Here is a 13,759-nt window from a genome sequence, read left to right as displayed (position 1 = left end):
AAAAGATGGAAGGAATACACAGCGTCACTGTACCAAAAAGAACTGGTCAACGTTCAACTATTTCAGGAGACAGCATATGATCAAGAACCAATGGTACTGAAGGAAGAAGTTCTAGCTGCCCTGAAGGCACTGGCAAAAAACAAGGCTCCAGGAGTTGATGGAATACCAACTGAGATGCTTCAACAAATGGATGCAGCTCTGGAGATGCTCACTCATCTATGCCAAGCAATTTGGAAGACAGCTACCTGGTCAACCGACTGGAAAAGATCCATATCTGTGCCCATTCCAAAGAGAGGTGATCCAACAGAATGCGGAAATTATCGAACAATATCAATAATATTACACACAAGTAGAATTTTGCTGAAGATCACTCAAAAGCGGCTGCAGCAGTACACTGTCAGGGAACTGCCAGAAATTCAAGCCGGATTCAGAAGAGGACGTGGAACCAGGGATATCACTACTGATGTCTGACGGATCCATTCTGAAAGCAGAGAATACCAGAAAGATGTTTACCTGTGTTTTATTAACTATGCCAAAGCATCTGACTATGTGGATCATAACAAATTATGGATAACAATGTGAAGAATGGAAATTCCAGAACACTGAATTGTGCTCATGAGGAACCTGTACATAGACCAAGAGGCAGTCATTCGATCAGAACAATGGTTTAAAGTGAGGAAAAGTGTGCATCAGGATTGTATCCTTTCACCACACTTATTCAATCTGTATGCTAAGCAAATAATCCAAGCTGAACTATATGAAGAATGTGGCATCAGGATTGGAGGAAGACTCATTAACAACCTGAGATATGCAGATGACACAACCCTGCTCGCTGAAAGGGAAGAGGTCTTGAAGCACTTTGATGAAGATCAAAGACTATAGCCTTCAGTATGGATCGCACCTCAACATAAAGAAAACAAAAATCCTCACAACTGGACCAATAAGCAACATCATGATAAACGAACAAAAGACTCAAGTTGTCAAGGACTTCATTTTACTTGCATCCACAATCAATGTCCATGGAAGTAACAGTAAGAAAATCAAATGACACATTGTATTGGGCAAATCTGCCACAAGAGACATCTTTATTAAACTGAAAAGCAAAGATGTCACTTTGAGGACTAAGGTGCACTTGACCCAAGCTGTGGTATTTTCAATCACCTGATATGCATGCAAAAGCTGGACAATGAATACGGAAGACCAAAGAAGAGCTGACGCCTCAGAATTATGGTACTGGCAAAGAACAGTGAATATACCATGGACTGTCAAAAGAATGAACAAATCTATCTTGGAAAAAGTACAGTCAGAACACTCCTCAAAAGTGAAGATGGTGAGACTTCGTCTCATGTACTTTGGGTATGTTATCAGGAGGGACCAGTCTCTAGAGAAGGATGTCACACTTGGTAAAGGAGAGGGTCAGTGAAAAAGAGGAAGACCCTCAACAAGATGGACTGACACAGTGGCTGCAACAATGGGCTCAAGCATAATGACAACTGTGAGGATGGCACAGGACTGAGCAGTGTTTCATTCTGTTGTACACAGGGTTGCTATGAGTTGGAACCGACTCAAGGGCACCTACCAACAACAAGATGTAGAAGCATGATACTCTGATATAGTCACTCCTCTTGACTTCACTTTTTTTTTTAATTGTACTTTATTTTTTATTGTACTTTAGAATGAAGGTTTACAGAACAAACAGTTTCTCATTAAAAAGTTAGTACACACATTGTTTTATGACAATAGTTAACAACCCCATGTAATTGTACTTTAGATTAAGGTTTACAGAACAAACTAGCTTCTCATTAAACAGTTGGTACACATACTGTTTTATGATATTGGTTAACAACTTCATGACATGTCAACACTCTCCCTTCTCTACCTTGGGTTCCCTATTACCAGCTTTCCTGTCCCTTCCTGCCTTCTAGTCTTGCCCTTAGGCTGGTGTGCCCCTTTAGTATTATTTTGTTTTATAGGCCTGTCTAATCTCTGGATGAAGGGTGAACCTCAAGAGTGACTTCATTACTGAGCTGTAAGAGTGTCCGGGGGCTACACTCTCAGGGTTTCTCCAGTCTCTGTCAGGCCAGTAGTCTGGTCTTTTTTTGTGAGTTAGAATTTTGTACTACATTCTTCTCCAACTCTGTCCATGACCCTCTACTATGATCCCTGTCAGAGCAGTCAGTGGTGGTAGCCAGGCACCATCTAATTGTACTAGACTGATTCTGGTGGAGGTCATGGTAGTTGTGGTTCTGGACTTCACTTATTTCACCAGTGCTAAAGGTTTTAGCTTTACATCAATCACCTACTAGCCAGAAATTTCAGCCATCTAAGCACAAGTCCTAAAATCAGCTAGCAGTTTCTGGTACCTAGTCTGGATGGCTGCTAAGAGGTATATACTACAGGAAGCAAGTTACTCCAGGGTTCCACATCTTCAGTGGCTCCTCAGCTAAATCCCAGAGGGAGGAATTTGTCTCTTGGTGCCTCCAAGGCTGTTGTTGTTAGGTGCTGTCGAGTCGGTTCCAACTCATAGTGACCCTATGTACAACACAATGAAACACTGCCCAATCCTGTGCCATCCTCACAATCATTGTTATTCTTGAGCCCACAGTTGCAGCCACTGTGTCAATCCATCTCATTAAGGGTCTTCCTCTTTTCACTGACCCTCTACTTTACCAAGCATGATGTCCTTCTCCAGGGACTGATCCCTCCGATAACACGTCCAAAGTATGTGAGATGTCGTCTGGCCATCCTTGCTTCTAAGGAGCATTCTGGCTGTACTTCTTCCAAGACAGATTTGTTCATTCCTTTGACAGTCCATGGTATATTCAATATTCTTTGCCAACACCACAATTCAAAGGCATCAATTCTTCTGTGGTCTTCCTTATTCAGTGTCCAGTTTTCGCATGCATATGAGGTGACTGAAAACACCACGGCTTGGGTCAGGTGCACCTTAGTCTTCAAGGCGACATTTTTGCTTTTCAACACTTTAAAGACGTCTTTTGCAGCAGATACACCCAAAGTAATGCATCTTTTGATCTCCTGGCTGCTGCTTCCATAGGTGTTGATAGTGGATCCAAGTAAAATGAAATCCTTGACAACTTCAATCTTTTCTGTTTGTCATGATGTTGCTTATTGGTCCAGTTGTGAGAATTTTTATTTTCTTTATGTTGAGATGTAATCCATACTGAAGGCTGTAGTCTTTGATCTTCATCAGTAAGTACTTCAACTCCTCTTCACTGTCAGCAAGCAAGGTTATGTTTTCAGCTTCAGATTTAATAGGTATGGTGAAAGGATACAACTCTGATGCATACCTTTCCTGACTTTAAACCACATGGTATCCCCTTGTTCTGTTCGAACGACTACCTGTTCATCTGTTCACAGGTTCCTCATGAGCACAATTAAGTGTTCTGGAATTCCCATTCTTCTCAATGTTATCAATAATTTGTTATGATCCACATAGTCAAATGCCTTTGCATAGTCAATAAAACACAGGTAAACATCTTTCTGGTATTCTCTGCTTTCAGAATGGATCCATCTGACATCAGGAATAATACCCCTGGTTCCAAGTCCTCTTCTGAATCCTACTGGAATTTACAGCAGTTCCCTGTCAATGTACTGCTGCAACCGCTTTTGAGTGATCTTCAGCAAAATTTTACTTGCATGTGATATTAATGATATTGTTTGATAATTTCTGCATTCGGTTGGATCACCTTTCTTGGGAATAGGCATAAATATGGATCTCTTCCAGTTGGTTGGCTAGGTAGCTGTCTTCCAAACTTCTTGGGATAGATGAGTGAGCACTTCCAGAGCTGCATCATTTGTTGAAACATCTCAATTGTCTCTAAGGTAGGTCCTGCTTATTAAGTGACTGCTTCTCTCCCTTTGCACTGTCATTACTGACACCTTCGTTTTTTGCTGTCTCAAAATTCAATGTTTTATCTATAAGCTACCAATTTTTACCAAAAAGTTTTTAGGTATAGAGTATCTTATTCATAAAGACAGGGAGGGTCACCTCTACACTTCAAAGTACAGAATAGGATCCCCTTTAAAAAAAAAGAAAAGTTATTCAGGTGAAGTACCATTCGGAGCCCGCCCTTTTAACAAAGTTTTAATTATATTTTTAGGTACCATTTCAATTTAGAACTTCTGAGTTAAAATTTCAGAATGTCCATTTTAAATGAGAATAAATAAATTAGAAAAAAATGACTAGTGTGAGACAATACCATGGTTCAGTAGGAGACGGGAAGGACAGCAGTATCACAAATGGCAAAGTAAAGGAAACGTGAAATCGTCTGAAAGCTCTTGCCAAAGCATGTAGTCAGACTGAGGAAATACTAGGAGGCTGAGAGAGTGCATAAGAATCCTGATTACTTCTAGATGATAACTTATAATTTTCTTCAGAATGAAACTCTCTCTAGGCTCTGCTTCCCCTGTAGTTTGTCTCTGCATTGTGCCATACATCATAACCAGCCTGCTGCCGTATTTGTCCATGTGCATACATGCCTCTTCCATTAGATTGTGGGCTCCTCAGGCAGGGCCTTTACTTTGTTCCTTATTGTATCTCACACAAGAATCAACTCAAAGCAAATGCTTAATAAATGACTGACAAACTGAATTAAAAACCAACAACTGTTAGAAAAACTGGAGATGGCTGAAAGAGAAATTTAATAGTTGATCATGCAGACATAACACTATAAGCTATATAAATTTCTGATCACATTTTTCCATATCAAGATACCTCTAAGCACCTTAATATGTCCAAAACAAGACAAAACAAAACCTAAATAAAAAAACCCACTGCTTTTGAATGGACTCTGACAAGGATCTAAGTTTAATTTCACAGTCTAGTCTGAGTCCCAACTCTCTAGAGATGTAAAAACAACAAATGTTACTACAGTGAAGCCTGTGAAAGCTGGAACTCAACAGGACTGACTTGTTTTTCTAGGTCTCGCAAGTTTTCTGTCTTTGACAGGGTGCAGTGTTACCACTTTTCTATCGTTCTCTATTAGTAGAAAATAATGTCTTTGAGCTTTCTTTCTCTGACAGGTTTCTGCCTTACACAGGTACTGGCTTTTGCAGGTTTTACTGTAACAAAGAACCAGATAAGAGTTCTTCATATAAAAATGATTTTTTTTAAAACATAAATTGTGATCAAGCCAGATTACAGTCATATTCTTTATTAACTGATTCTCTTCCCAAGTTAGTTACACTTTAACCAGGCTCTCAATACCTTTTTTGAACTACGTTACTCTCTATATAACTACTTCTCAGGAACCCTGGGGCATCTTTGCAGCTTGGTGGTAAGAATCCAGAATTGGAAAAACAAATTGATCCAATAAACATATACTGAGAACCTATGTTCTCTCTGTGAGGTGCCAGGAATCTACAAATAAAGGACAGCTTCTCATCTTAAGAACCCTCCAGTTGAGTGAAGGCAAAAGAGAAAAAAACAAACAAACAAAAAACCAGATCACTGATGGAGCAAGATATAAGAAACAGGAAATAGGAAAGAAGAAGCCAGGCATTTCTCACATGTTCTAGCTTACTGACTCCACACAACAGCCATGCACCAAGAAATTCTAAGCTCATATCGCAGCTTCTTATATGTCACATACATCAAACTAGAGCCCAGATTTAAAGCTGAATGGGGAGCTAGCGAAGTTTGATTGAGGGAGGGAAACACCCTAAACTGCTGGGTGGCCAAAGGTAACATACCACAAAAACCACTTAGGAGCTGAGAGAAATGGACACCATGATTACCAAGTTCATAAAATAACACGTTAGAAATGGTACAAAACAGAGATACACTACCGCGTGCTTAATTTCAGGGAGAACTTGAAGAGACTCGAATTCTTTCACTTTTGCAGGATCCACATCTTCCTCTAGCTCCCACGTGCTTTCTTCATATGGCAGTGAGCACCACTTCACCAGGTAATGTGTCACCTCCTGGTGGGAAACACAAGAGAGAAACTTATGTTCTTTCTCCTAGTTTAAATGGGTCGATCAAACTCTGGCTGGCCTCTGAAAAACTACTCTATGACACAACACATGAATGCCATTAAAATAAAGGCCACAAGTTAACAAAACAGCATTCCCCCAAGATAAATGGTAAGAAGGGAAGACACAGTAGGAAATGCAATATGGCAAAATACCCACCTCTCCTGTTTCTGCATCCTTGGTGTGGGCCACCTCTAAGATGCGATCAACTTCTACATAGTCTGGATTGAACAAGTCTTCATCAGGCTAATGCAAACAAAGGAGAACAGTTAAAAGTGTCCCCCTTCCCTCAAATCCAACACTTAGTGTTTGATCTTTAAGTGACCAGTACCTCCCTGGGCCCTATCAGGAAACACAGAAAGCAAGGGTTCACTTGAGAGTAAAAGTCACTTTACAGACATTTCTTCACTGTTCCCAAATCCTACTCTCTGCGACTAAATGCAAAATACTCAACCATGCTTCAGATGAGAGGCTGCACCACAGCCAGGGTAAGTCTTTCCTGTTGGTCAGTATAGTACTGTGCAAACATTTACACAAGAAGGTTCTTTTATCTTTCTACTCCTTGTCCAAAGATAGCCCTTGGAAACTCAGAATTAGTTTCTTACAAAAATTCTTAATAACAAGAACAATAATAGCTAACATTGGGAGGAGGCATGAGGGGAGCTTCTGAGGTACTGATAAGGTCCTATTTACTTCTGATCTAGGTGGTAGATACACAGATGTGTGCAGTCTGTAAACACTCATTGAGCTGTAGACTTAATGATTTGTTTATTTATCATTATGCATATAATGCTTCAACAAAAAAGTTTACTTAAAAAGCAATAATAAGTAACATTTAGGAATATTTATTGTGTCCAGAATTATGCTGAGTGCTTTTACTTAAGCCTCAAAGCTACCTGATAGAACAGGTGCTATGATGACTTCACGTGAGGAAGCTGACTCAGAGAGGTTAAGTAATGTGACCAAGGTCACAGAGCTGTGTGAGCTGGAACATACACCCAAGTCTTTATTAACCTTCTCCTGGAACCACTGAACTCTCCTTACTGTCTCTTAGGCTGGAAAGCCCTTTAAAGGCTATCTAGTTTCATCTTCTAATCAATATAAGAATCTGTATTACAACATCCCTGGCAAATCCACCCTCAGATTCAATTATTCCTGTCAAGAAATTTACTATCCCCTAAGGCCCGATCCACTCCTGAGACAGTTTTATCTTTCCCTATCTAGTGGTAGTATTGTGATCTTTATCATTACCATTATTAAATTACAGCCTCATTTCCTTCTTTATAATTGTGACTCATTGCTGTGAACTGCTTCCTCTATAGCAGCAGGAAATAAGTTGATTCTCGCCTCTCTGTGTTGGCTCTTCAAAGATCTGAAAGCAGCAATCTCCTCTCTATCAGGGTTAAATAACCCTTTTTGCTCTTCAGATGCCACGTTTCCAGGCCCCTTAATGATTCAGATGGGTAACATTTATGAAATACTGACTATAAGCCAGGCACTATGCTAAGTGCTTCCATAAACACTGTGTCATTTAATCTTGCAGGTATTCTGTGAGGTGGAACTATTATGAGTCCCATTTTACACAGAGTCCGATACTGAGTCTGAAGGAGCTCATGCAAATGGCCTAAGGCCACACAGCTGTGAGGTGGGGGAGCTGGAACCTGTGCCCTGGCAGCCTGACTCCAGAGCCCCGGCTCTTAGCTTCACGCAGTCCGCTTTCCACCTTTGCTCTCATCACTAAGCTGTGCTTCTGCCTCCTTCCCCACCATTACAACCCTCCTGCAACTGCCCTCTATAGTTTGCAAAGTCCCTCATTGAATCTTGGTACCCAAATGAATATAACACTTATGACTGAAAGGAGAAAAACGAAACAGGACTGTTCTCCTGGTGCAGTCTAGGATTACCTTTACTTGTTTAAGCAGTCAAATCCCACTCTCGGCACACAGTAAAGCATAGGTAATTAAATTGGCCGTATCTTTTTTTCTCCTAGAACTGCTACCCAGTCATTGTCTCCACTCCACAGCTGTACCAAATTTTTAAAACATAAATGTAGGACATTACATTTATGTATTCGCAATATATTTCATTCATTTTAGCCTGTCCAGTAAATCTGAACTTTGATTTTGTCATTTACTCTCCAGTGTTGTGTCAGATTAGAAAATCTGGGTTCTCACAAGGCGTCAGGGTTTAGAGTCAGAAGACCTCTACCTGTGTCGGGAAAATCGCAGCCTCTTGAGCCCGAATCTCCTTCACATGTGCCCTAGCTCCCTCATAGGTGGCTATGAGATAATGGATATGAAGATGTTCTATTTGAAACTAAGCTATAATCTGTATTGTAACAACGTTATTCAGCCAAGTTGTTGATAAAAATGTAGAATAGGTCAAGACCAAAGACAGTGCTGTAGGAACTACTCTCCACTGTAACTCCTCTTAAACTGCACACTGTCCTTCTCAATCTACTCAAAAGCCTTTCCGTCCCAAAAGTGAGTTCTTGTCATGTTATTTCTAGACACCCTAACACAGTTTCCTCTCTTTATTCCCAAATAAGGAAAAAAATCGCTGTCTTGGGAATAAATCAGAAAACAGACGCATGGGGCTTTGCAGGCCACATGAAGGAGTTTGGACTTTCTTCCCAAGAAAACCTTTAGTGCTGAAGGATCTGAAGCAGGGGAATGGCATATGGCAAACCCTCCTGCCTTACCTAGGGACAGCCAAACAATTACTGATCACTGACCCTGTGCCTAGTACCAGTGATGGAAATACGAGGAAGACATGGGCTCTGTTTGCCTCCAGGGCTTAAAGTGGAAGTGGAAGAAAGAGACATGTAAACAAGTCACTACACTGCAAATACTTGCTAAAACAGAGGTGTGATTAAATGTTGCAAGAATAGAGGGAGTGTCCATCAGGGCTTCACGAATGGCTCTTCCAAATCTAGTCATGTTCCTTTCCCGAACTCTACTGGAAGAACAGTACCATGAAAATCAGTTCTCATATGCTTTAAAACAATCATGGGCAGAGCTGGGGCCAAACTTTAAGGCTAGATGGAAAGAACCCCATTCTTACTGTTTGTTGCAATAAGAATGTTTATTGGCATTATCCTAAAACAATCAACTTTTTGTTACTTGAGGAAAAGAAGCACAATATAAACAATGAATGAGTTAAGCATATGCAGCAATTTAATTTGATGGCATCTGAGTATACTTTCAGGATCTGGTACTAGTGACTTCACATTTTAAGAATGCTTTTGTTTGTTTCTTTTCTTATTATAAAAGTTATCTGCATAAAAATTTGAAATTATATGTTTTAAAAAAAAAGAAAAAAAATCACCATGATCCCATCAGTCAGAGAAAACGATGTCAGCATTTTCATGTATATTCAAGACATTTTCTATACATTAATATGGAGCTTTTTTCTGCATTGCCCCCCAAAGGAACGGTCCCATAAACACTGTTAGAGTGTGACATTTTCAACTAATAGTAGTTTATAACACTAAGCATCTTTCCATTCATCAATCATTCTCCAATATAATTTTTATTAGCTGCACAGTATTCCACCCTACAGAATGTACTATAATTTAACAAATGCTTATTATCTAACATTTTGGCTGTTTTCCATGTTTTACCATGATAAACAACTCTTCATCATAGTTAAATCTTTGTGAAAAGACTTGATGATTTTCTTAAAATAAATACAGAAATAGAACTGTTGGGACAAAGGATAGGCAAATTTGGAGACATTTGATGCCTGGCCATAATGTTTTCCAGACAGGTCAAATTAAGTGACACTCCCACCCAGTGAGTGTTGCCTTCCTTAGGCCCTCATTAGCAATGGATAATACCTGTTTTTAAATCTTCAAATATGTGATAAGTAAAAAATGGAAGATTCTCATTTCAATTTGCACTTATTTGATTACTAGTGAAACTGACTACATTTTTGTATGGTTAATGATCAATTTTTCCTTCTTTCTGAACTGCCTGTTCTTTTGTCCATTTTTTCTATTCGAAGTTTTATATTTTTCTTGAGTTATAAAAGCATTTCTTATCAGTAAAGTTATTTGTCATGTGTCTGTGTATATGTGTGGCGTAAATATAAACAGGAAGGTTTCCATACTGGGGAAGAAGAATGTATCCTAAACACACTTGTGTATGTATACAGTTAGTACTGAAGGATCTGAAGGAAAAATGTGTATGTACGTAGTGTATATACATATACATTCATACTCATTTTTCCTAATTATTTACTTTAATATTTGTGGCATTTCCCAATGTGTAGACAGTACAGATTTGTTTAACATTCAAATTCATCAATCCTTCCTCTTGCTGTATGTATGATACTTAGAAATTCCCAAGTTTATATAGATATAATTATTTATTTATGTTTACTTGTAACACTTTTATCTTCGTTGCTTTTATATTAAAACCTTAAAGTCATTTTGGAATTAACTTGGGGGTGGGGGATGGAGAAGAGATGAAAAATTGTGTGCACATTCCTCTTGTCCTAGCTATTTATAGGTATTCTGGCCAAGATACATGTTCATATAAATGGTCAGTTTATAAAATCTAATCTTCATACACTGGTGGATAATTTGCTTCCTTTAGCTTAAATCTGGACTAGTTTTGCACTTAGCAATCTGATTTGAGCAACAGATCTGCATAGGACGTCAACCCGGACTTAGAAATTTAGAAACTGAAATCCAGAACTCAATACTGCAAGAAAAGGCAGCAATCAAATGAGTGAGTAAATATTGCTTTACCTCAGTAAAAATGTGCTTCATCTGGGCTTGTTTATTCCTAAATCGCTTGATCTTCTGTGCGATGCGAGGATCCTTCTCGAGCTCTTCCATTGTGGCCCATTTACAATGTAAGTAGGAACTATCCAAAGACATATAAGTTGTGAAACAAGCATATAGCTAGCAAATGACTGAGCTTTAAGGTGTTCAAAAAACAGAATGGCCATCTAACACAGAAGCAGTAGAGTGGTTTATTGTAAAACTGCTGGGGATTGGGCTTAGAAAGGCTTTACCCTCAAAAGCAAAAGAGAAAACAAAATAAAACAAGGGAATAATTCTAAGCAACTGATCTCTCTGTAGCTTCTACAGAAACTGGCTCAGAGCAGAGGGTGGGAAGGTGTAGGCAGGCTATCATTAATACACATTAGTTAAAGTGGGTAGGTAGTAGTGAAGGAGGGAGAAATGCAAAGAGGAAAAAAAGTGTTTATGTTATTGGACAATGGTTCTCCACTCTTGGTGCAAATGAGAACTGCCCAAGGAGTTTTTAAAAAACACTGATTCTTGTGGCACCCCCTCCCAGAATCTGAGTCAACTGGTCTTGGGTGGAACAAGGGCTTCAGTAGTTTTAAAAAGCTCTCTATGTGCGCTGTGTGCAGCCAGAGTTGACACTACTGCCTAAGGTGAGCTCGAGTCAATCAAGATCTGTAGGTCATGCCTTAGGGGCCATTCTCTGAAAGTATAGAAGATAACAGTGTGATGAGAGAAAGGAAGTTTTATTCATACAAAATACAAATAACATTAAATAGACGTACAAATTTCTATACTTAACGTAGAATAGCTCCAAGTCAAATGGGGGTTCTCCAGGGTGAACCTGTAACCAGCAGAAAGCAGTTATTAGCCCAGATCCCTTGCAAATCACCCTCAGGTGCCCCTCTCCCCCCCAAAAATGTAAATCAACACCTCTGCCTGGCTTTAGTAAAGATTTCTTGAGGATATTTCCATTTCCCCAGGTCTTTTTCTGACAGCTATGGTCCAGGTTTTCCAAAGGCACAGCTATGAAGTAAAACAGGGACTCAAATCCTCTATGTGTCCTTCCAAGGTCAGGCTGAGACAGGGTTCAGTTGATAAACCCAAACTGGCTCAGGGTTCTGAGAAATGTCAGGACCAGAGCCTGGTGCAAAAGTGAGTTCATTTATCTCTGATGTCTCTCGACCCCACCTCCCAAACAGTAGTACTGTTCACTCTAAAAGAACTTTATTTTCATAAATACTTGAAGTAAAGATGAAATTATGCTCTCACCAGTACCACTATACTCTCCCTCTCCAGGAATTTTCTCTAAGGGACCCTACCATGGATCTGAGATACCCTTATAGTCTAAAGAAAGAAAGAAGAAGAAGGAAAAGAAAAAAACCACAATGCTTTCATTAGGACTCTTTTTCCATCTCCTTTTCTTGGCCTTCTACCGACTTTAATGGGCTATAGCAACTAAGGGCTAAATACTTTTTGCTAGGATTACAATAAGAGAAAGTCAATTTGGTCCATACTCAAGATATTTAAGAATCTTATATCCTAAAATTATCTTTCAGAGCAAAAATAGATGTTGACTAGCCAGACAATATTCTTGTCTAGTTCTCGTTCCAGCTAAAAATGACCATTCCAGGTTCTCTGCCAAATAGCTCTTCATAAAGGGTGTAATCCGTGCTAGTGATATAAAAGCTAGAAACCTGAGTCACTGACCTCTTGGACTGTCTTAGATGCCAGGATCTTCTCGATGATGTTTGCATCATCTTCAGGAGGCTCCTAGAGACAGAGGTTAAAAAGAAAGAAAATTACTGGTACCACAGATTCAGGAGGTGGGGCGGGGGGCAGGAATTCTACAAGAAATAGTACAAAACAAAAAAACAAAAAAACCCAAACCCACTGCCGTTGAGTCGATTCCGACTCATAGTGAACCTATAGGACAGAGCAGAATTGCCCCATAGGGTTTCCAAGGAGCAGCTGGTGGATTCGAACTGCCGACCTTTAGGTTACAGCCAAACCCCTAACCACAGGACCACCAGGACTCTAAGAAGTAGTACAATAGGTATCAATTCATCTCTCACCATCTTTGAGCACTGATATCTCCTTCCAATCAGCCCACAGAAAAGTCAAAAGATCACAAGTATTACATTTTGCACAGCTAGAGTGCAAAGGTGTACGGTCTAACCTCTGGGCACAACCCTATCACCTTCCTCTCCCACATGAGGTTTTTCAGACTCCTAATTTCAGATGTGCTTTTAGCGTCACTAAAATTGGTCCTAGATATCCCTTCTCTGCCAAAACTGTCCATGTGTTGTTGCTGCACACAACTCTTAGGAAATTGTAACAGAAAACAGTCTGAGGGCTTTAGAATCAGAAGGTCCCAATTCTAACATCTACCATCTATTGACTTTGGGCAAGTCAATGAACATCTCCTCACTTTCAAATCTATTAAAACAGGAGTTAAAAATACGTATCTCACTGGGTTACTGGGGGAATAAAATGGCATGTGAAAACATTTTTTTTTAACGGTAAACACAATGCAAATGTAAGGTGTAATTATTCTTTATTAAATACTACCATTTTTACCCTCTGTACCTAGTAATGACTTTTTGTTTCAGTGAATGATCCTTTGAATGTAAATCCCAACTGAAAACAAATTAATTCCTTTCTTCCCATTGTGGATATATACCAAAATTTCTAGGCTGATAATTCCCACGAAACTTCTTTCTACAGAGTGTTTATAATAAAATCTCTAAAAAATGACAAACTTAAAAAAGATTCACTAAGTCACAATACGCTTGTGTTCGACATTTTTTTCTAGGACTTTATTCAAGCAGTTGTATTTTAGTAGTTTTATATACACTATAGGAGACTTGGAGCCCTGGTGGTGCAATGGTTAAGAGCTCAGCTGCTAAAAGACAAATAACCCAATTAAAAAATGGGCAAAGGATATGAACAGGCACTTCACCAAAGAAGATATTCAGGCAGCTAACAGACACATGAAGAAATGCTCAC

At 39.4% G+C, this 13,759-nt stretch overlaps 1 protein-coding gene across 4 annotated transcripts in view; it reads right to left on the bottom strand.

The window, feature by feature from the left end:
- CHD6 (chromodomain helicase DNA binding protein 6) overlaps positions 1-13,759 on the bottom strand; it is a 237,380-nt gene that overhangs the window by 104,836 nt on the left and 118,785 nt on the right. For all 4 annotated transcript variants that reach the window (XM_004370339.2, XM_023724628.1, XM_023724623.1 and 1 more), the window contains 5 exons: positions 12,461-12,523; positions 11,536-11,594; positions 10,748-10,865; positions 6,154-6,240; positions 5,809-5,943 (listed from right to left, as the gene is read on the bottom strand). In XM_004370339.2, the coding sequence (XP_004370396.1) occupies positions 5,809-5,943; positions 6,154-6,240; positions 10,748-10,865; positions 11,536-11,594; positions 12,461-12,523 (462 nt within the window). The remainder of the gene's footprint in view (positions 1-5,808; positions 5,944-6,153; positions 6,241-10,747; positions 10,866-11,535; positions 11,595-12,460; positions 12,524-13,759) is intronic.

This window comes from Trichechus manatus, unplaced genomic scaffold (genome assembly GCF_000243295.1).
Source record: "Trichechus manatus latirostris isolate Lorelei unplaced genomic scaffold, TriManLat1.0 scaffold00008, whole genome shotgun sequence".
Taxonomy (NCBI): Eukaryota; Metazoa; Chordata; class Mammalia; order Sirenia; family Trichechidae; genus Trichechus; species Trichechus manatus.
The sequence above is the reverse complement of the archived record's forward strand: the minus strand, read 5'-3'. Positions and strand labels throughout refer to the sequence as shown.